Source organism: Pygocentrus nattereri, chromosome 11 (assembly GCF_015220715.1).
Source record: "Pygocentrus nattereri isolate fPygNat1 chromosome 11, fPygNat1.pri, whole genome shotgun sequence".
Taxonomy (NCBI): domain Eukaryota; kingdom Metazoa; phylum Chordata; class Actinopteri; order Characiformes; family Serrasalmidae; genus Pygocentrus; species Pygocentrus nattereri.
The window spans coordinates 3,416,049-3,438,989 of record NC_051221.1 but is presented as its reverse complement, the minus strand read 5'-3'; the positions used below and the strand labels follow the sequence as shown (position 1 = coordinate 3,438,989).

Here is a 22,941-nt window from a genome sequence, read left to right as displayed (position 1 = left end):
AGCAAGCTTAGTAATGTATTTACATGGTGTGTTAATAAGGCTTTCTGTAAATTAGTCATTATATGTTTGTTGTGTGTCGAGCTGCATGCTAATTACTAGTAACCTTGCAGTTGAAAGCACACTTGAAATGTCTATTCATGATATGTTAATCAATGAATATTGACCAGACAGTGACCAGACAGGGGAGTAAACGCTAGTGAATGGTCATATTTTAGGTGCAAGCGTACTCATACCTGGTAAGAGTTCTGAATATGTGTGTATGTCCTGTTTATCAGAATCATAACTAACTGTACAGTGACTTGTGGAGCACTGAGTTTTAAAGCGTAGTAAAGTGCTGAGGCCTGTTATGAACGCACCATATGTTTAAAAGCACATGAAGTGATCTGAAGACTGAAAACTCCCTGAAGAAAGCATTCATCAGCTTTTAACAATGTCAGTCAATCCCACATTCTCTGGGTCTCTGTGAGTCAGACAGTAATTAGATTTCTGCTTTACAAGCGGCCAATAAACACACATAAGAAGACGTGACGTAAACACAATGTAAAACTTCATGCTGTGCCTTTTTTATAATTGCCTCTTTATCTGAAAAAATGGACATACATCATCTAGAAAATGAAGAATATTTCAATCCTTCATTTCACCAAGCATGTGTTTGGTTTCAGCATTGCTCCAAAAGTATTTTGCTGTGTGTTGCGTGACGTTGCTCACTTATTTCTGAAAAATGCGAAAGAAATCAGAGTAAGAGTTCACAGCACTGAGAAATCTGAAAGAAATCAGAGTGAGAGCTCACAGCGCTGAGAAATCTGAAAGAAATCAGAGTAAGAGTTCACAGCGCTGAGAAATCTGAAAGAAATCAGAGTAAGAGCTCACAGCGCTGAGAAATCTGAAAGAAATCAGAGTAAGAGTTCACAGCACTGAGAAATCTGAAAGAAATCAGAGTAAGAGTTCACAGCACTGAGAAATCTGAACGAAATCAGAGTAAGAGTTCACAGCACTGAGAAATCTGAAAGAAATCAGAGTAAGAGCTCACAGCACTGAGAAATCTGAAAGAAATCAGAGTAAGAGTTCACAGCACTGAGAAATCTGAAAGAAATCAGAGTAAGAGCTCACAGCGCTGAGAAATCTGAAAGAAATCAGAGTAAGAGTTCACAGCGCTGAGAAATCTGAAAGAAATCAGAGTAAGAGTTCACAGCGCTGAGAAATCTGAAAGAAATCAGAGTAAGAGTTCACAGCACTGAGAAATCTGAAAGAAATCAGAGTAAGAGTTCACAGCACTGAGAAATCTGAAAGAAATCAGAGTAAGAGTTCACAGCGCTGAGAAATCTGAAAGAAATCAGAGTAAGAGTTCACAGCACTGAGAAATCTGAAAGAAATCAGAGTAAGAGTTCACAGCACTGAGAAATCTGAAAGAAATCAGAGTAAGAGCTCACAGTGCTGAGAAATCTGAAAGAAATCAGAGTAAGAGTTCACAGCACTGAGAAATCAAAGAAATCAGAGTAAGAGTTCACAGCACTGAGAAATCTGAAAGAAATCAGAGTAAGAGCTCACAGCGCTGAGAAATCTGAAAGAAATCAGAGTAAGAGTTCACAGCGCTGAGAAATCTGAAAGAAATCAGAGTAAGAGTTCACAGCACTGAGAAATCTGAAAGAAATCAGAGTAAGAGTTCACAGCGCTGAGAAATCTGAAAGAAATCAGAGTAAGAGTTCACAGCACTGAGAAATCTGAAAGAAATCAGAGTAAGAGTTCACAGCGTTGAGAAATCTGAAAGAAATCAGAGTAAGAGTTCACAGCGCTGAGAAATCTGAAAGAAATCAGAGTAAGAGTTCACAGCGCTGAGAAATCTGAAAGAAATCAGAGCAAGAGTTCACAGCGATGAGAATTCTGAAAGAAATCAGAGTAAGAGCTCACAGCGCTGAGAAATCTGAAAGAAATCAGAGTAAGAGTTCACAGCACTGAGAAATCTGAAAGAAATCAGAGTAAGAGTTCACAGCACTGAGAAATCTGAAAGAAATCAGAGTAAGAGTTCACAGCGCTGAGAGATCTGAAAGAAATCAGAGTAAGAGCTCACAGCACTGAGAAATCTGAAAGAAATCAGAGTAAGAGTTCACAGCGCTGAGAAATCTGAAAGAAATCAGAGTAAGAGCTCACAGCGCTGAGAAATCTGAAAGAAATCAGAGTAAGAGTTCACAGCACTGAGAAATCTGACTACTGCGCTAAAATCCAGCCTCTTTATTCGATGTCTTAATCAGATTTCTAAACCTTCCTCTGATCTAATGCGGCACTTCTGTGTATGGCAGCTTTCACTGTCTCCAAGACCACCAGCACCAACACTGAGTGACCCCTCTAAAATATACATGAGTGGAATGTGTTTATTTGGCTGATCAGACTTGGAATAGAAGATTGACACATCAAAATTCTGGAAAATTATCGGCAATTTTAAATGACAAGATCAATTTTAAATATTCTATACCTCATTACCAGTACACTGCCCAACGTTACATGCACTTTCAGTTAGTTTGTGTTTTTTAATGTGAAAATCTTGCTTGTTTGCTAAATATCCTTATTAATTCTTGATACTACTGATGTTTACTCAAGTAACATTTTTCATTAATGACTAACTTTTACTTATGTTTCTGATATTTTTACGTTTGGCAGCTGAATTCTGTATTCAGGACATGGTGTTTACTAAACATCTGATTTCTGTGTAATGTAAGCATCATCCAGTAAGAACACACCTACAGCCTCTGCTAGATGGTCCCTAAATAACTAACTGAATAAAATATGACCCACCCGCAGCCGGCAGTGACCCTCAGGGCTCTAGCTTTATGATCCGTGCCGGAATTCGAACGGCCTGGTGCAGTCGGGAGTGGGGTTTTCCACAGTGCCCCTGCTGACATGCAGTTTGGAGATACTCTGATGAGGCTCTGTTCCTCATCAAAGGAGAGGCCTCGTTAGTGAAGTCCGGTGGTGCCGTGCGAGTTTGGAGTAATTACTTTTAGACCAGTGGATCTGTTACAGTTTCCTTTCTGTAACACACTTGATTCAGCTCAACTCCTACTTATCAATTACCACATCATCCATTAACAGTTTGGAGACACCATGTCTTTCATAATGATCTATAAATGAGCACAATTTCTTTAACACATATGTTTGGACACCTTACCATCGCATCTATATGAGCTTGTTGGGTGTCTTTATAGAGCTGCTTTGTGCACTGGGGCTCAGTCATGCTTGAACAGTAAAGTCTCTTCCCCAGACTGCAAACAAAGCTGGACGTGTTTAACTGTGTAAAATGTCTTTGTGCTGTAGCTTCAACATCACCCTTCACTGGAACTGAGGGGCCTGAAAAACAGTGCCAGCTCATTATCCATCCTCCACCAAACTTTACTGCTAGCACTATGTATTCCAGTAGGTACCATTCTCCTGACATCCCCCAAACCCAGATTCATCCATCAGACTGTTCTTAGATGCTTCCATTTCACAACTATAGAACGTACAGCTTTTATATGGAGGCACATTGCATGGCTATGTGCTTGATTTTACTCAGCTATTAACAACGGGTGTGGCAAAACACCTGAACTCAATAATTAGGAGGAGTTTCCACAAACATTTGGACACAGTGTACTTTAGCTAATGTTACTAGGCCAGTCACAGCTAAACCATTAGCAGTTGTTACATTTTCTACTGTCTGTAATTCGTGTAATTCCGGTCCACTGTGTGGTAGTTTTTAGATGGCTGCAGTAGCCTTTCTTTCCTGTTTAGACAATCTTTGATTTTTTTTTTTGGTTTTGACCAAAAGGTAAGAGTGCTACACTGCCCCCTGGTGGTGCACAGAGTTCTTAAATACGAGAAAGTACAATGCTACACGGAAGGTAGTTTGCTAATGACACTCAAATCTTTCATGTCGTTAACCCACTTCTGGACCAAAAGAGTTTCAATACATGCTTCTAACAACAGTGTGGAAAAGAACACTGTCAAATCATTATTTAACAGTGCTGAAGATCAATGCACCCAAAGCAGTGACACATGCTTTTGTTCACAATTCATTAAAAAGTATCAGCAAAACATCAAACTTCAGACAAACACAAAAGATCTACTTTTGACAGTCGGTGTATAAAGAGTTGAATCAGGTGTGCTAGAGTGGAGCTGAACAGGACTGAAGCCTTGCAGGGCTGCATTTAAACCTCCTGCTAGAGTGATCCAGGACCCCCGGGAGTAATCTGGGCTTCAGTTCACTTTTCCCAACGGCTTAACAGCAGTGTTGAGAGAAAAGCATCAAAGCTGATAGCAGCAGCCTTCCAGATCTACATTCTTAAAAAAGAAGGTGCCTATAAAAGGCTTCTTTAAGCGACACTATAGAAAAACACTTTTAGGTCCCTGAAGAACCATGTTTCATGAAGAGGTCTGTGAGTGTGAAGAACCTTTTTGGGCTTAAAGTCTCAGGGAATGCACTGTAAAATATTTCAAATGTTTGTTTGATACTAAAACAGAGTGCTATATTAAACATCCAGCAATGTTGGAAGACAAAAAAACACAAGCCACATATAATAAAACAAGGCTTAATAACTGATTATCAGACATGAGAACTGTCTTGGCATGGCCTAATATTCTAATGAGCATGTGATTGACACCTCCTCAGCCCAACACTCCACTGAAGCAGAACTAGACACAGTGTGAGCGAAGCGGGGTGTAAAACTGACTCAATAGATGACCGCAATGTAGACCCCACTGTGTCCACTCACTAAAAACATTCTGCAGCTTTGAATGAGAAGAGGTTAAAGAGGTTTTATCCTCATTACTGCCGGATCTGCTTCCAGGGAACGCTGGCACGGCCGGCTGAACTGATTAGTGGACGCATTGATGTTTCTAGCTCTGTTGTGTGATAGTGTAGCTGTCGCTTGGTGGTTAGCTTTCTGTCAGACTTGAACAGAGAGAATCTGACCATAAAGGATCCACATCAGCCTTGTGATTGGTGAGGAAACTGCTTATGTCAGCACTACACAAGGATCAGGCCCACCCACTTTACACCGAGAGAGGATAATGCTTGCAAATACCTCGATTGGACATCGGAAAGTTGTTAACAGGACATACTATGTACATGTGCATTATGGCTCACAAGAACAAGATTAACCTACTTAGAAACACAGATTTTGGTTCCTTGAGATAGTAAATCACTTTCAAAGCACTTTAAAACACTTAAAATACATTTTTTTCATTTAAAATTTTTATCTACTGTATAACAAACTAGCAATTTTGTACAGTTACAGAGAGCAAGCACTAATGTAGCTAACTTAACGTGAAACGTTACCTAGAATAAATGCATGGCTGCTGAATAAATTTGGATAAAATAATGTAACACTACTATAAAATCTGTCTAATAAGCTGTCGGATACGCTGTGGAGTTCTACTATCAGCTAAGAGTTGCTTAAAATGCTCCAGCTTACGCACCTCAGCCCTTGTTAACACCAGAGGCTAATGTTAGCTTAGCAAGTAGCTCAAAAAATTAGCTTCCCAACACAGGTTCAATTCTGGCTCGCTGAAGCTTCTTTGATTCCATTTTTGACGATAAAGACTCAAATCGAGGCAGCGAATCATTTATTTTGTGTTGAGCTGTTAGCTGCACTAAATGCTGTTCCCTTATACTCTATTTCCATCAGAGGCTAGCTTTAGCTAGGCGAGTAGGCTTAAACAGAGTCGTACACCACAACGCAGGTTCAATATCCACATCTTTTGAGGTTATAGACTCGAATCTGAGGCAGGAAATCCTTTTTTGTCTGTTGAGCTGTTAGCTATGCTAAGCTTCTTCAATTGTGTACTGTCCTTGGTAGCATTGGAGTCTAGCATGAGCTTGGCAAGCTGACTAACTCAACATATGTTCAATGTCCAGAAGTTTGAATGATAAAGACTCATATCTGAGCGGGTGAAGTTGAGTGGTCAGTTTTTGAGTGACAGAAACACAGAATCTGACCTGTTTTCTGATCTAAGTTACTAGCCTGCTAAGCTAGTTTGAGCTAAAAGGGCTCTAATACGTGCTCTCTAGTCCTGTTCAGCATTTACCAAGAGTTTCACCTTCGGTTAAATGGGTGATGATTCAAAGAATTTGCAACCACTTGGCAATACTCTAGCAACCATGTTGGATACAATAGTAACCACTTAGAAATACCAAAGCAAACACCAAGTGACACTCTAGCAACCACCTGTAATACCACAGCAACTGCCTAGCAATCACCTGAAACACCCCACTGCAACCATCTAGGAAAACACTAGCAACTACCCAGGATACCATTTCAACAACCAAGCAAAAGCCAAACAACCACATTGGATACAATAGTAACCACTTAGAAAGACCATGGCAAACACCAAGCAACACCCTAGCAACCACTTCGCACACCACCACCACCTGGCAACCACCTGTAATATCACGGCAACTGCCTAGCAACCACCTGAAACACCACTGCAACCATCCAGGAAAACGCAGAATACCATGGTAACAACCAAGAAAAAGCCAAACAACCACCTGGGATACCATAGCAACCACCTAGCAACACCTTATAAAGGGGTTTCTGTTGTGCTTGGTCTAATCCACTCAGTCTGAACATGGAGAGGCGTCTTCGCCATTCGCCAGAAATTAATTCATTGTGAATCTGAGGTATCTAAACTTTACCAGTTGGCTATGTTCTATAACGGGCTGAACTCAAAGCTCCCTCAGTAATAGCACCACAGTAATGCCGCTTCCATTTTTCTTTTCTTTTTTTTTTTGAAGACAAGGCTAACAGCCAAAATGAGGCTTGATTTGAGTCAATTCCTCCATCCTCAAGTTCATGACAGGACGTCTTAAACTGCAAAGAGAGGGAAAATGAAAACTCTGGAAAGGCAGGGCGTTTTCAGCCTTGTTGGGCTGCAGTTAGTAAACTGAATAAACCCAATTTACTAAATGCCATTTAGATGCCTGTTGCATAATGAACTGCCGTGCAATGATGTTTCGAATCAGGCTATTTGGGGTATCTGCGGGAAATTACACAGATATTTCACCCTGTATGAATCAGCCAGTCAAATCCCAATACCTTACATGACCAGACCTCCTCTGGTAAACTAATCCAGCTCCAACAGGGCTTAAGGGATGAAAAGAGGTTGGAAAGCGGTCGCAGGGAAATGAATTAAGACTGTTTTTCAGTGCAAAAACCCACATGGCTCTTATAAGTGGAGCTCTATTATGTAGGGTTCTTTAAAGCTCAGGGACCCTCCTGTGCTATTTTTAGTCGCTTCCTGGGCAAAACAATAACGCATGCAATATTTAACAATTTAGTATTCAGCACAGTTTATTTTTTATGGTTTATATTCTGACGTTATTGGTAAAGAAACAACACGTACTTTAAAGGATCTGCATCAATTGAAGGTTTCTGTCTAGAACTTTTACACTAAGTGGCTGAATCCTAGATTAACACACTTCTCACTCGTTCTCTTGAAGGGTTCTTAAGGCAACTAAGAGCAGTGGCTCTTTGGTCTCACACTAAGAACCCCTTCTGGTGCCTTTGCTTCTAAGAGCGTATATAAATCCTGAGGAGTTGCTCTTATTGCCAGCAATAATAAAATCCTGCTTTAATTTAAAATGAATTTCTCGCTGCACATTGTGTGGAAAGTGCACTTTCACTTCAGACCCCATTTGCGTTGGTAAGTCGAAGAGGAGATATTTTATTATGATTTATGTTCAGGATGATGGGGTGAGCAATCCAGCAGGCAGCTGGACGCACTGTGCTTCTTTCCCATAAAGGTATGCGGTAGTTTGATGCTTGTTGGCCCAGTATCTCTAGTTTAAATGAAGAAACTGCATCTCTCTCACTCGAAGAACTGAGCAGCTCATGAGCACAACCTCAACCTCATCCTGGCTTTTCATTATTAATTAGTGATAGCAAAGCAAAATAAAAGCAGTGCTGTTATTCCTAGTCACACCCAGTGCTAACAGCTGGATACAATCAAGCACATAGCCATGCAATCCCCACAGACAAACACTGGCAGTAGAGGGTCGTACTGAAGAGCTCAGTGTTCTACTAGATCTGCCCCAGACAACTGTAAGTGCTATTATTGTGGAATGGAAACATCTAGGAGCAACAACAGCTCAGTCATAAAGTGGAAGACCATGCAAACTCACAGAGTGGGGCACAGAGTGCTGAAGCGTGTAACATATTAAATTTCCAAACTGCCTCTGGAAGCAACATCAGCACAAGAACTGTGCATTGGGAGCTTCATAAAATGGGTTTTCCACAAGCCTATGATCAATATGCACAATGCCGAATGTCAGTTGGAGCACTCTAGACTTCAGTGGTCAGGAACCCCATGGACCCTCACAGAGCAGGTACTATTTGGTTGGTGGTTCATTCTCAGCTCTGCAGTAACACTGACGTGGTGGTGGAGTGTTAGTGTGTGTTGTGCTGGTCTGAGTGGATCAGACACAGCAGTGCTGCTGGAGTTTTAAACACTGTCCACTCACTGTCCACTCTATTAGACACTCCTACCTCGTCCGTCCACCTTATAGATGTAAAGTCAGAGACGACAGCTCATCTGCTGCTGCACAGTTTGTGGTCACAGGACGCTGCTGGCTGGATATTTTTGGTTGGTGGGCTGTTCTCAGTCCACCAGCGACACTGAGGTGTTTAAAAACTCCAGCAGCACTGCTGTGTCCAGTGCAACACAAATGGTACCTGCTCTGTGAGGGTCCATGGGGGTTCTGACCACTGAAGAACAGGGTAACAGAGTATCAGAGAAACAGATGGACTACAGTCCGTAACTGTAGAACTACAGAGTGCAGCTATACAGTAAGTGGACAGAGAGCGTAGAGAGGGAGAGCGAGAGAGAGACAGAGAGAGAGAGGGAGGGAGAGAGACAGAGAGAGAGACAGAGAGAGAGAGAGAGAGAGAGAGAGACAGAGAGAGAGAGACAGAGAGAGGGAGAGAGAGAGAGAGAGAGAGAGAGAGAGACAGAGAGAGAGACAGAGAGAGGGAGGGAAAGAGAGAGAGAGAGAGAGAGAGAGAGAGAATATCAGATCTAATACACTCTTGATATGTTTGTGTGTGTCTTCCTCCAGTAAGCATCACTCTGAATAATGGAACAGAAATAAATGGAATAATTTTACCTGCTGGCAGTTGAACACATAAATAGACAATACTTCACCCCCAACCAACACACACACACAGCTATATTCTGTAAAAGACAAAAAAACCCACTCAAAACAAGCATTAAATACAAGTTATTCATTTCTCAGAGTGGAAAAAATAGAAAACATATTCATATCCAAATTACTCAGGAGCCTCAACCAGAAAAGACAACTCTTTACCTTCATTACAGCTGAAAACTCACTTTCAGTTTCTCAAAGAAATCTCAATTTCAATTAAATACTTGTAAAGCTGTTAACAAAACACAGATTTCCATGTCATTTGATTTTTACCTACCTGCTTTTTTGGAGTCTCTGCGCTTAAATGGCAAAGCTGAAAACCAATACTGAACACCTATGATCTTCAACCCTTCAGACAGCACTGCATTAAAAACCAGCAGGCTGCTGTAATGAATATCACCAGTTCAGGAAACTTCCGCAAAAGCCTCGTCAGAGAACGCAGTTTATCACTGCATCTACAAATGCAAGTTAAAACTCTACAACACAAAGCAGAAGCCCAAATGTCAACAGCATCCAGAAACACTGCCGACTTCTCTGGGCTAAAGCCCGTCTGAAATGGACTGATGCCCAGTGGAAACATATTGAATTGTTTATGGAAATAATGGCTGTTGTTCTCTGGGCTAAAGAGAAATAGGACCACCCACGATCTGAATCGTACTCGAATTGTGAGATGCCAAGAGATTCACATCCCTAGTCAAACAGTGCCGTCGTGGGCCGTTATGCGCTGTAGTCATAAACGGGTGGGTCCCGGGGTGGAACAGGTTAAGAACCCCTGAATTAGAGGACATCTTTTCAGGAAAATCTCTGCTTGGACACCAACCGTTGGTGTCCTCGCTTCCCAGACGATTGCTGAACGTTGTTAAAAGGATAGGTGATGTAACAAAGTGGTCAACGTGCCCCTGTCCCAACTTTTTTGGAACACGTGGCAGACATCACCTTCAGAATAAATGTTTGTCTAAACGTCTAGTAAGAGTTTCAGCCTCTCTCAGCCTCACATTTTCTCTTCCAGTTTTCAAAACCAAAGACGGTGCTTTTGGACATGGGCCTGCCGAACAAAAGCCCACACTTTCCCTTATTATTAGCAAGGTGAACTGGAACAGTGGCAGGAGAACAGAGTGGAGACAGGCGTGAGTCAGTGCTCTGGTGTTTGTTTCCTGCACCTGCTGTTTTGTTTGACACATCTGCTGCTGCACTGTATCGCTCTTCGTGTTGGATGTTCATGTGTTTTTTAACCTTGATGCTGGAGTGTGTTTTTGTGCTTGCACCTGGAGGTTAGTGAGATAACGCTTTGTTATGCTGCACATGTGAGTGTACACAAAATGACAAATCTAACCTGAACATCAGTTCAGCGCACAAAGGACAGAAAAGGCAGAGCTGCAGCTTCCTCAACGCAGCAAAGCTCCACACAGTGAAAACTCTCTCAGCGTTCAGCATCATGGACAGCAGCTCAGTCACTCTACCAGTCTGGCTCATCAGTTACATTTCAGGACATTATAAAGCCAAAAAACATCGTCGGAATGGTGGTGTTTGGCGGGCTAGGTTGGTGTTTGTTGAAAAATGTTGGTGTTTGGCGGAAAATTGAGTTTTTTGGAGAATGTTCATGTTTTGTGGAGAATGATGGTGTTTGGTGGACAATACTTGTGTTTGGCTGAAGAATGTCAGGTTCTGGTGGACAATACTGGTGTTTGGCTAAAGAATGTTGGTGTCTCGTGGAGAATGTTGGTGTCTGGTGGAGAATGATGGAGTCTGGTGGACAATACTGGTGTTTGGCTGAAGAATGTTGGTGTCTGATGGAGAATGATGGAGTCTGGTGGACAATACTGGTGTTTGGCTGAAGAATGTTGGTGTCTGATGGAGAATGATGGAGTCTGGTGGACAATACTGGTGTTTGGCTGAAGAATGTTGGTGTCTGGTGGAGAATGATGGAGTCTGGTGGACAATACTGGTGTTTGGCTGAAGAATGTCTGGTGGAGAATGATGATGTTTGTAGAATGGTGCTGTTTGCTGATGAATGATAATCGTATTTTGTAGAGATTGTTGGTGAATAACAACTGCATGTGGCTAGAGAGTGTTGGTATTTTTAAAGAATGCTCTCTTCGGGTGGAATGTTTGAGAAAGATGAAGGTGTTTGTTGAAGAATGATGCACTGGTGTAGAAGGATGGTGTCTGGTAAAGAATCATGGTGTTGGTTGAAAAATGATCCCTGGAGATTGCTGGTGCTAGGTGGAGAATGATGGTATTGGAAAAGACATTGGTGTTTGATAGAGAAGACAGGCTTATTAAAGAGCATGGTTGTGTTTGGAGATGAACGATAGTGTTTAGTATATAATAACTGGTTATGATGGAGGATGGTGGTGTTTGGAGATGAATGATGGTGTTTAGTATAGAACAACTGGTTATGATGGAGGATGGTGGTGTTTGGAGATGAATGATGGTGTTTAGTATCGAACAACTGGTTATGATGGAGGATGGTGGTGTTTGGAGATGAATGATGGTGTTTAGTATCGAACAACTGGTTATGATGGAGGATGGTGGTGTTTGGTGGAGGATGATGGTGTTCAGTTGAGAAGAATGTTTGACAGTCTAGGGTCCCTGAGGACTAGTTTGAGAACCACTGACGTAGAAGAACCCTTTTTGAACCCCTAAAGAACCCGTAAGTGGAAAGCTTTCCACTCTGCTTGGTCATTCTAGCAACTTTTCCAACATGCACAACAGTGACTCTGAATGAGGGACTTCAGGACCTTCTCTCTTTGAAATGGTGATAATCACTGTGAAGCCAGTTTGAGCAGGTTTTCGCTCCAGTCCTGCACCTGATTTCAATAATTATCTTGTCGCTAAGGACGAGAGCTCGTTAGGGACATTAGGTGATGACGTTTGAGGCTGTATCAATTACCTGAAGCCCAGTGGTACTTTCAACACCACAGCTGAACGTTTCCCCGGGTTTCAGATAATAATCAAGCCCTTTGTGAGCTGAGTAAGGAGCGCTGGAGAGCAGAAATCCACAGCGCAGATCAGACTGAGGCTGCTTCTGTAATCAAGTACCACAAACTGAGTGTGTCCTCTCTGAGACAGAGAGAGACAGAGACAGAGCGAGAGAGAGAGAGAGAGAGAGAGAGAGAGAGGTAGAGAGAGAGAGGTAGAGAGAGAGAGAGAGAGAGAGAGAGAGGTAGAGAGAGAGAGAGAGAGAGACAGAGAGAGAGAGAGAGCGAGAGCAGGAGGTAACTGGGTTTTATCTCTCAGCTTTTCTGCTCTGGAAAACTGCAGAAAGTGAATTGCTGTACTGCACTTTCCAAAACGTGGAGAATGACTCGTTTTCCCGTTTTACTTCAGCAAACAAGCTTTTACGGTCGTTAGATTCATTTGGGTGGGATTAGTTCTCTATGGGCGGCGAGGGGGCAATGTAATTTTACCACATGACATCTGTGAAGTTTATGGGTCGTACAGAATAAGACATTTTGGTGTAAATTAGAGAGACTAAATTGGCTGCCTCATTTATAAACTGCCTTAAATCGCAAAAAGACAAGAAAACACTTCAAAACATCTAATTTAATTTCATTTACTCTAACCCGTGGTTGGGATAGTGTAGTGGGTAACTCCTCTGCCTTCTACACTGTAGACTTGGGTTCAATCCCCACCTGGGCAAACACCCTACACTATACCAATAAGGGTCCTTGGGCAAGACTCCCAACACCGCCTTGGCCTACCTGTGTAAAATGATCAAACTGTAAATCGCTCTGGATAAGAGCGTCAGCCAAATGCCGTAACTGTAACCATCTGCTTTGCTCATCTGCAGTGTTTCATGATCATCATCATCAGGATTTATAGTCAATGCCACCGCATAAACTCAAACTCTACTTGCATTTTACACATTTTAAAGGGGACCAGTTCGCTCATTTTCACTGTTCGTAACTTCATTTTTGGGGTCTCCTTGAATGGACCTTTTGGGGTGGGGTCTACAGAAGGTGTCACTCACCCACAGGTAATAGGTGAACTGCAGGGCGAAAATGGCGATGCCCTCGTTGTCGAACGAGCCGGCGACGGAGCGGGAGATGTATCCGGGAACGATGGCGATGAAGCAGGCAGCCAGCAGGGCAGCGCCCTGGCTCCACAGCTCCCCCGTCAGAAGAAAGGTGGAGATGGCTGTTAGTCCGCTGAACACAGGGGCCAAAAACACACAAACATCCCGGATGTGGACAGTGACGTGGAGCAGATTCAGCGTGTAGTGGATCAGACCTGCCGTTACCATCAGACCAGGATAGACCTGAAACAAACACACACGGAAACAGGGTTAGACCCAGAATACAGACCTTCAACCCAACTCAAGACTGAGCTTCAGGTTGGGTTCGGGATGCTTTTTTTGGTGCAACATCAGGCTCAGGCTGGGCTTGGTTTAGTTTTCTATGCTTGGAAGAAAATCGTACCTTTCAGGGTAGAAACACTTCCAGGTGATGACATCAAGGGTGCTTCTTCAGCCCTTTTAGACCTTTACACAACATATTCTGTTACATTCTGTTGCATTGTTCATATTGCAGGTGGTCAAGAAGAGGGCACTGGGGGCAGGAGGGGCTGTAGAAGAATAACATGCAAGCAAAGCCAAATCCTGAACCTTACAGAAATTCTGGGTTTTTAGGCTGCAAAAAGAAGACATACAGTCATGGCCGAATGTGTTGGCACCCCTGAATTTTTTCCAGAAAATGAAGTATTTCTCCCCGGAAATTATTGCAATTACACGTTTTGTTATACACATGTTTATTTCCTTTGTGTGTATTGGAACAACACAAAAAACAGAGGAAAAAAAGTTTTCACACAAACTCCAAAAATGGGCCGGACAAAATTATTGGCACCTTTTCAAAATTGAGGGTAAATAACTTTGTTTCAAGCATGTGATGCTCATTCAAACTCACATGTGATAAGTTAACAGGTGTGGGCAATTTAAAAATCACACCTGAAACCAGATAGAAAGTTGACTCAATCTTTGCATTGTGTGTCTGTGTGTGCCACACTAAGCATGGAGAACAGAAAGAGGAGAAGAGAACTGTCTGAGGACTTGAGAACCAAAATTGTGGAAAAATATCAACAATCTCAAGGTTACAAGTCCATCTCCAGAGATCTTGATGTTCCTTTGTCCACGGTGCGCAACATAATCAAGAACTTTACAACCCACGGCCCTGTAGCAAATCTCCCTGGACGTGGACGGAGGAGAAAAATTGATAAAAGGTTGCAACGCAGGATAATCCGGATGGTGGATAAGCAGCCCCAATCAAGTTCCAAACAAATTCAAGCTGTCCTGCAGGCGCAGGGTGCATCAGTGTCAGCTAGAACTATCCGTCGACATTTGAATGAAATGAAACGTTATGGCAGGAGACCCAGGAGGACCCCACTGCTGACACAGAGACATGAAAAAGCTAGACTGCACTTTGCCAAAATGTATGTAAGTAAGCCAAAATCCTTCTGGGAAAACATCTTGTGGACAGATGAGACCAAGATAGAGCGTTTTGGTAAAGCACATCATTCTACTGTTTACCGAAAACGGAATGAGGCCTAGAAAGGAATGAACACAGTACCTACAGTCAAATACGGTGGAGGTTCAAAGATGTTTTGGGGTTGTTTTGCTGCCTCTGGAACTGGGTGCCTTGACTGTGTGCAAGGCATCATGAAATCTGAAGATTACCAAAGGACTTTGGGTCGCAATGTAGGGCCCAGTGTCAGAAAGCTTGGTTTGCGTCCTGGGTCATGGGTCTTCCAGTAGGACAATGACCCCAAACATACTTCAAAAAGCACCCAGAAATGGATGGAAACAAAGCGCTGGAGAGGTCGAAAGTGGCCAGCAATGAGTCCGGACCTAAATCCCAACACCCAACACCTGTGTCCAAAATTCCAGTTGAGAGGTGTAAGAAGCTTGTTGATGGTTATGGGAAGCGATTGATTTGTTATTTTTTCCAAAGGGTGTGCAACCAAATATTAAGTTGAGGGTGCCAATAATTTTGTCCGGCCCATTTTTGGAGTTTTGTGTGAAATTATGTCAAATTTGCCTTTTTGTCCTCTGTTTTTTGTCTTGTTCCAATACACACAAAGGAAATAAACATGTGTATAACAAAACATGTGTAATTGCAATAATTTTCGTGGGAGAAATACTTTTTCTGGAAAACATTCAGGGGCACCAACACTTTCGGCCATGACTGTATGATCACTGTAGTGTGGACTTCATACCCCCAGTCTTGACTCCAGGCCTTTTACTTTATTTTCCCCATTTATTTTATGTTATAAAAAGGTACAAACATGCCCCGTTCCTCCCTGAAAGCAAATGCAGTGTGTCGACCTTTAAAATTGTTAGGGTTGTGCTTCCCCTTCCCCGAGGGGATGAATCTGAAAGATGAAATAGAATTCAAAGAGAACTCAGTGTAAACTTGGTGAAAGACGTGTCTTCTGAAGATCTGAGTGAATTATCTACTATTGTCATCACATCTTCATCAGTATGATGTTGTATGATGTATCGTTTGAGGCCTAAACGTCAAGCAGGACCTTCTTTTTGAATCTCTGTGACGTTAATAAGTAAAGACGTAAGACGTTCTGTTTTTAATTCTCCTCACTCACTATTGATGCATCCTTCAGTTTTAACGTTAAATTTTAAACATCTTAACCCAAACTTCGAACTGAATATATGGATGCTGTGATATGCTTACATGCCAGCACTGTTCATGACAGCCTCTATGTTGAGGACTAAGCATTAGCGAGAAAACTGTATTATAATTAATTTAATTATTTGCAAAGTTCGGGTGGAGGACCACGTCTGACCAGTCTAATGGAATAATAATAACTAATCTATTAAATAACCAGAGTTTGGGAGGAGGACCATAACAGAAGAACCTCATGCTTCCCATCTAATGTGTAATCAACATTCATTCCTACCATCCATTTCCTACAATCTCCTCCCCGTACCCAGTCTTCTCTCTCAGTTCTAATTCTGTTCATCAAGGTCTGGTCTTCTAGCATAAAGCAGAAGTTCTCACAGTTCTCTACTTTCCTTTTCCAAACAATCGCCTCTCATACTGCAACAATATGCTGAAGGCCTGCGATTACAAAAAAAGATGTTCATTCAAGCGTAACCTTCAGTTTACTTTTATGTGCTTAGAGATATACTGAACAAAACTACACTTAAGTATGCTTGGCTTGTACTGACACTAAGTACACCAAAGTAAATTTGATCTATACTATACTTTTATATATTTTTTGATCAAGATATACTTAAGAGAAGTGTGAGTAAGTGTCAGTATTCTTGCCTTATATATTTAAGTATACCTGGCTTGTAGTTTGATGGAATAGCTTAAAGTAAGCAGTAAATTTGTGGAACTGATTTTTCATGCAAATTGTAGAGAAGTACAACCTGTTTTTGGGCAGCCAGGGACTGATTTCAGAGAGAGGTTGTCCATATATTTTTTCATTAAACTCAATATTTGTTTGAAAATTTTGATTTATAAAGAAAACAAGTCCACTGGTAGTGTTTATATTAGTTAACTTTACTTAACTGCTATATATAAACTATTAAGTTGGTAGTTCATTTTAAAATATACTTAAAATTGTACTTTCATAAACACTTAACATGGGACAGAGGTTTATAACTAGTAAATGAACAGTGTAGGTTCACTTTTAGTGTAGTTTACAGTATAGTTGCAGTACAAAATAAAACATATGTAAACGAGTTGTGTTTATTACTCTTATAACTAAAGTATACTTAAACGTTTTCTTTTATAAACTAAAAATTGGGCCAATTTAATCCCAAGAAGTACTGAAACAGTACACTTACAATTATACTACCAGTACATTGATATTATTATACTTAATGTATAAAGTAGACTTGGGAAACATACTTGAAATTAAGTTTACTTACTACTTAAGTTTACTTACTGACCAGGGTATATTTTGGTTTGTCCATCTGAATTTACACAATCAAATCATAAGGCAAATTATTCAGTAACTGCATGAAATAATTTTTTTATTTTATTTATTTATTTGCAAAGGTTTCCCTCAAACAAACAAACGTGTGTTTTATGATCTACACATGTTGCTACATGCTTCCAGTTTACTGCTGAAAGCCAAAAATCTGCGCCGCTCTTTGTGTTGTTCTCTAAAAGTGAAGTTTCCAGAGCAGATCACTGAAGAGACGGCGTCTGTTTATAGTTTAGAGCCCAGATTTGGGGAAAAACGGCTCGACTTTCAGTAGAAAAACAAACTGAGTTCAGCTTCTTTTATTATAAGGGTTTAAAATGACGTCACCGTCTATTAGACTGGAGAGAAGAGCTACAGCCTCACACGACGCCCAGCTTCTGAATGGAGCTTATGGAATATGAACGTTATGGAGAACATGACCAAGTGTGTTTTGGAGCCACCGGTGGTCCCGAGGAGCTGAAGAAGTTAATAAAATGAGGATTAAAATTAAGGATGCTTTTTAAAGAAGGGTAGTCAGCAAACTGATAGCTAAATAAAAGTAAGTAAGTGATACTTTTTTTAATCCCACAACCGGGGAAATTCCATCTCCGCATTTAACCCATCCGTGAAGTGAAACACCACATACACACTAGTGAATAGACACACACACTAGGGGGCAGTGAGCACACTTGCCCGGAGTGGTGGGCAGCCCTATCCACGGTATCTCTGAGAACATTCAAAATGTGACTTACAAAAGTGACAGATATCAAAAGATACTATCAAAAAACGAAATCCATTAATGATTAAAAAGCCGCGTTCCTGCCAGACGAGGACAAAGAGGTTGCATCTGCTCAAGAAACACTGTGCTGTCCATCATTCCAGCTGAAGGTTCTGAGAGCGTAAAGCTGAGCTGAAGACTGAAAGACAAAAGGCCTGAGCAGATCAACGCTCCACAACTGCAGCTCACGACAAAGCGCATGAATATTTCATTCCACCACCACCACCATCACCATCACCACAACGCCTCCTGTCTTCCTCTCTGACAGGTCTGCTTTGGAAGCTTGAAAGCTGCCCTGTTTGTCCTCTACTTCTGCAGCGCTGCGGCTAAAACTCCACTCTACACACCTCCAGACTCCACGACTTCAGACTGATGTGAAGGTTCCTATCCACGCCACAGGTGAGCAGTGAAGGCAGTAACGAGAGAGTAATTAGGTGCCCAATCACAGCGTGAACCTTTAGACCTCCCTGTAATTTCAACAGGTTGAGTAGTTGCTGATGGTACTATGATGATGATGTTTACCTTAATAACACAGCAATACGTCATCCCAGCTAACAGGAACTGCAGCGACTAAAATCTAACTACTCCTAATTAGTCTACATTCATTACTTTTTCAGACATGAATACAAAAGAAAATACATTATTTGGGACAGCAGATGGTTCTTAGTAGACATTTAGCAGACGTAAGCAATAAAAACTATATTGCCAAAAGTTTTCACTCACCTATCCGAATCATTGAATTCAGGTGTTCCAATCACTTCCATGACCACAGGTGTGTAAAGCCGAGCCCCTAGGCCTGCAGACTGCTTCTACAGACATTAGTGAAAGAATGGGTCGCTCTCAGGAGCTCAGTGAGTTCCAGCGTGGTGCCGTGATCGGACGCCACCTGTGCAGCAAGTCCAGTCGGGAAATTTCCTCACTACTAAATATTCCACAGTCAACTGTCAGTGGGATTATAACAAAGTGGAAGTGATTGGGAACGACAGCAACTCAGCCACGAAGTGGTCGGCCATGTAAAATGACATATTTTACATATTTGACAATATAGTGTACATTTGAAATGTACACTGTAAAAAGCTTGGCTGTCAAATTACAGCAAATTTCTGGTTTGTAGTTGAATTACTTTCACAGTAATTTACTGGACCATGTTAACAGTAAATTACAGTAAAATAGCTACATACTGTAACTCCACAGAGATTACTGTACTGTGATGTAGCTGTTATTCTGCTGTACATTTACAGTAACAAGCTATAGGGTACAGTATTATATACTATATATAATACAGTATATATACAGTATTATATACTTATTTAAAAGTGCAAATTACAGACATTATTGACACTAACTGTTCACAATTTGCACAAACATGCCCAAAAATGTATATCTGGCAATAGCAATAAACCACAACATTTCTGTCAACATGTAAGTGTTCCAGCATTTAAACAATCCAATAAATTGATTTAAAAAATGAAATAAATAAAGCCTGTGTAAAACTTTATAAAAATGCACGAACACTCAAAAAAACTCAAAATATTAAAACCGTAATGCTTTTATAAGCGTCATATCCCACAGTGCTGTGCGGTACAGCTCAAGATTAACCTCACAGTAATTTGCTGTATTATTGTATAAAGTATCTTAGGGTGAGTTCATTTCACTAAATAAATGATGAACACAGTATTTTACTGAGTAAACAGAAGCAGTGTTAAATATTGTGAAATCCTGGCAATAATTAACACTGTAGGCATTATGTGTTAAATTGTATTGGGTTAAGACAGACACTTTTATTATTTTTATCACAATAACATGTATCTGTAAAAAAAGTACAGCGATATGAGTAATAAATACCAAAAACGGAAAGATCTGATGTGCTTCAGTGCGGAGATACAGAGCATCATATTTGCCCAAATGTGCAATATTTTCTTCTAGATATTCAATAAGTCATAACATTGAGAACATATATCTGTATATTCTCATCTATTTGGTAGTTAAACATACAAAAATAAAGAATAATTCCTGAAAATATCAAACCTCTAGCATCAGTAGTTTAAAAGTTATACCTTAAAAAACTGCCCCCCTCCCCCCCCCCCCCCCCCAACACCTCTCATTTAAAGGCCATGCCTACTTTCAAAGCCTCTATATCTCAGAAACTAATGTAGACACACACTTCAAACCTTGTAGACCATCTTCTAAAAATAAAATCACTATTTCCTGAAAGTAGTAAGCAGATCTGAGATGGTCAGTCAGTAGATCTTGGGTGATTTCACACAAATCGAGCCATGATTTCCTAACATAGTGGACTCTGAATGCGCAACAGTGCACGACTGTAGAACTGAACTATAGACTCAGCACACGGAGGAACAGACAGGAGGCAGGGCAGGTCAGAGGAAGATCTACGAGGCTAAAAAATAACCAATTAATTATGAACCACTCAGGCAGGGAAGAGCATAATTTCTAATCTAAATGTAATAATGAAATACTCAGCGTGACGTCTTTGGTTAAAACACCATAAAACTTTATTTAAACGTGGCTCTAACACACCGCTGGGAAGTTTCTCATTCCGAGGCACTAAGCCCCAGACGAAGAGGTATTACTGTCATTCTGCTATACGTTCAATTCAATTTGCATAACTGTTTAAATAGAACTGCATAGTTAATTGCACACTTAGTTACACACTGAATTACATTTGCATTTAATTTACATTCCCTATTGTCAGGATTGATTCCTCACTTCTGACTGATACTCATGTCTGTTTCCGTGTCGAAATATGAGTGTTTTACAAAAATATGGCAAAAATAAATAAAAATAAATAAAAACAATTTATATAACCATTCAGAATAACACATACACCAATAACTTTACACGCATGTAAACACACATATTATTATTTGTATGTTAGTAAATTGTAATGTTGAATTATAAAAGCTGAAACTGAATTGTTTATAATATACAACATGATGCTACTTAATACAGTTAAACAAAGTCCACAGGAAAAAATACCTCGGTAAATACAATAACTGACCCCAATTAACTGCAACTTAAAAACTGCCTAAACGTTTGTTTATTACTGTTGTATGTAACGCTTACGGCTGTATTAATTAACGGGAACATCTGAATGTTTAACGATTTACATGTAAATAATCGATAATGTTTTTGAACAAGAAACCTAATCATGCTTAAAAACGGACCTGTCAAAGGTTCTAAGTCTAAATATTAAATTATATAACAAAATATAACAAAAAAATTGTATTTAGTTGCACTAAAAAAGAATTTAATCCTTTATTTCTTAATTTAAACGTTTAAGCACTTATACAGGAAAATATAAAACTATTAGACAATGATTATTTGCTATATCAGGATCTGTTACCAAAATATCTCCTCTACTTAGTTCAATGTGTCCATAAATGTAAAGTTCAAAACATGCGATTTCTCCACTTGTTTCCAGGAGATACGCGTCAGAAACAATTTGTACAAAATTACATCATGTGTTTATCGCTGCCGATAGCTGAGAATCTTCTCCTGTAAACCTCCCTGCCTGCTCAGCCTGCCTTCAGGACAGTGTGATTGTCAGGAGGCCCACAGACCTGTGCTTGGGCCCTGAGGGTGAAGTTGCCCCAGAGCTCTTGTCAGCACACAGCTGTAGGGCAGTCGAACCGCACAGCACGTCACAACACACGCAGGTAGCAAGACACGCTCGACTGCACGCTGGAAAATCAAAAACCCTGAAACTTTTCTGTAAAGCTGTGAACTTTCCTGCTCTGCTAAATTCTACAAGCAGCGCCGAAAAGCTCCCAGAGGCTCTCATTAGGAAGCCTTAGCCCTCCTTGGTCCCCCATCGCATACACGCCTCCAAACAACTCGCCCTACATTTTCTATGAATAATTTCTCGCTCCTAGCTCACTGAAACAAGAGGAGAAATGACCCCGTTGACTGCCATAAACTCCCATAGACTCTGGAAGACCGCCGCCCCATAGAATTCCATTCATTATCATAAACTGCCATTGACCCTCGTAAATGGTCATCGACCGAATCCCTTATGGACCGGCAAAGATTCCAACAAACTCCAAAAGGTTTCCAGGCTTTCTTTGATTCTTATAAGCTATAAAAGACTCCTGCTGACTTCCATTGACTCCTACAGACCCCAACAGACTTCCATAGACTACCAGTGACCCCCCCATCAGGCTGCTGCTCACTCCTGTCAAGTTGGTTTTGACCCCCTTTTCTCTATTGTTGGAAGAATACCTCGCATCCCCAAAACGGTAACTTTACTTTTAATGTAAGTCAATGGAACCAGACTTTTTCCAAGTAAATTTCCTTTTACCATGAAATTTACACACAATGTAACATTTTCAAATTACGACAAAAAAACTGAAAACGTCAAAAATGGAGATACAATTTTACATTTAGGGCATTTGGCTGACGCTCTTATCCAGAGCGACTTACAATTTGATCGTTTTACACAGGAAGGCCAAGGTGGTGTTAGGAGTCTTGCCCAAGGACTCTTATTGGTATAGTGTAGGGTGTTTGCCCAGGTGGGGATTGAACCCCAGTCTACAGTGTAGAAGGCAGAGGTGTTAACCACTACACTAACCAACCGCTATATACCCACTACACTAACCAACCACTATATACCCACTACACTAACCAAGCCCCTACAAGATACAAGGTTTTGTTCAGAGAACAGTGGCATACTCAATGCATTCCAGAGACGACCACAGGCTCCCATAGACTGCCACTGACTACCACTGACTCTCTCATAGGTCACTGAAACGAGAGAAATGATCTTCCATTGACTGCCATAAACTCCCACAGACTCCAGTAGACCTTCCACTGAACGCCCCTGACCCTTAGTGACTCGCACTCCCACAGACTTCAACAGACTCCCACTGATGTCCATAGACTCTCACTGACTTTCAAAGACTTCATTAGAGTCCCACTGACTCCCAGTGATCCCAAAAGATGAGTCCAAAAGATTCCCGGTAGAATCCTATAGACTGTCATTGACCTCCACAGACTGCTGACTATAGATTTTCTCTCACTCCCAATGACTCACATATGGTCACTTGAGAGA

At 41.0% G+C, this 22,941-nt stretch overlaps 1 protein-coding gene across 1 annotated transcript in view; it reads right to left on the bottom strand.

Annotated features, from left to right (window-relative positions):
- The window catches only part of LOC108412618 (dolichyl-diphosphooligosaccharide--protein glycosyltransferase subunit STT3B-like), a 184,314-nt gene that overhangs the window by 60,267 nt on the left and 101,106 nt on the right, over positions 1 to 22,941 (bottom strand). The window contains exon 3 of the mRNA XM_017684712.2: positions 13,143 to 13,430. Within this exon, the coding sequence (XP_017540201.1) occupies positions 13,143 to 13,430 (288 nt within the window). The remainder of the gene's footprint in view (positions 1 to 13,142; positions 13,431 to 22,941) is intronic.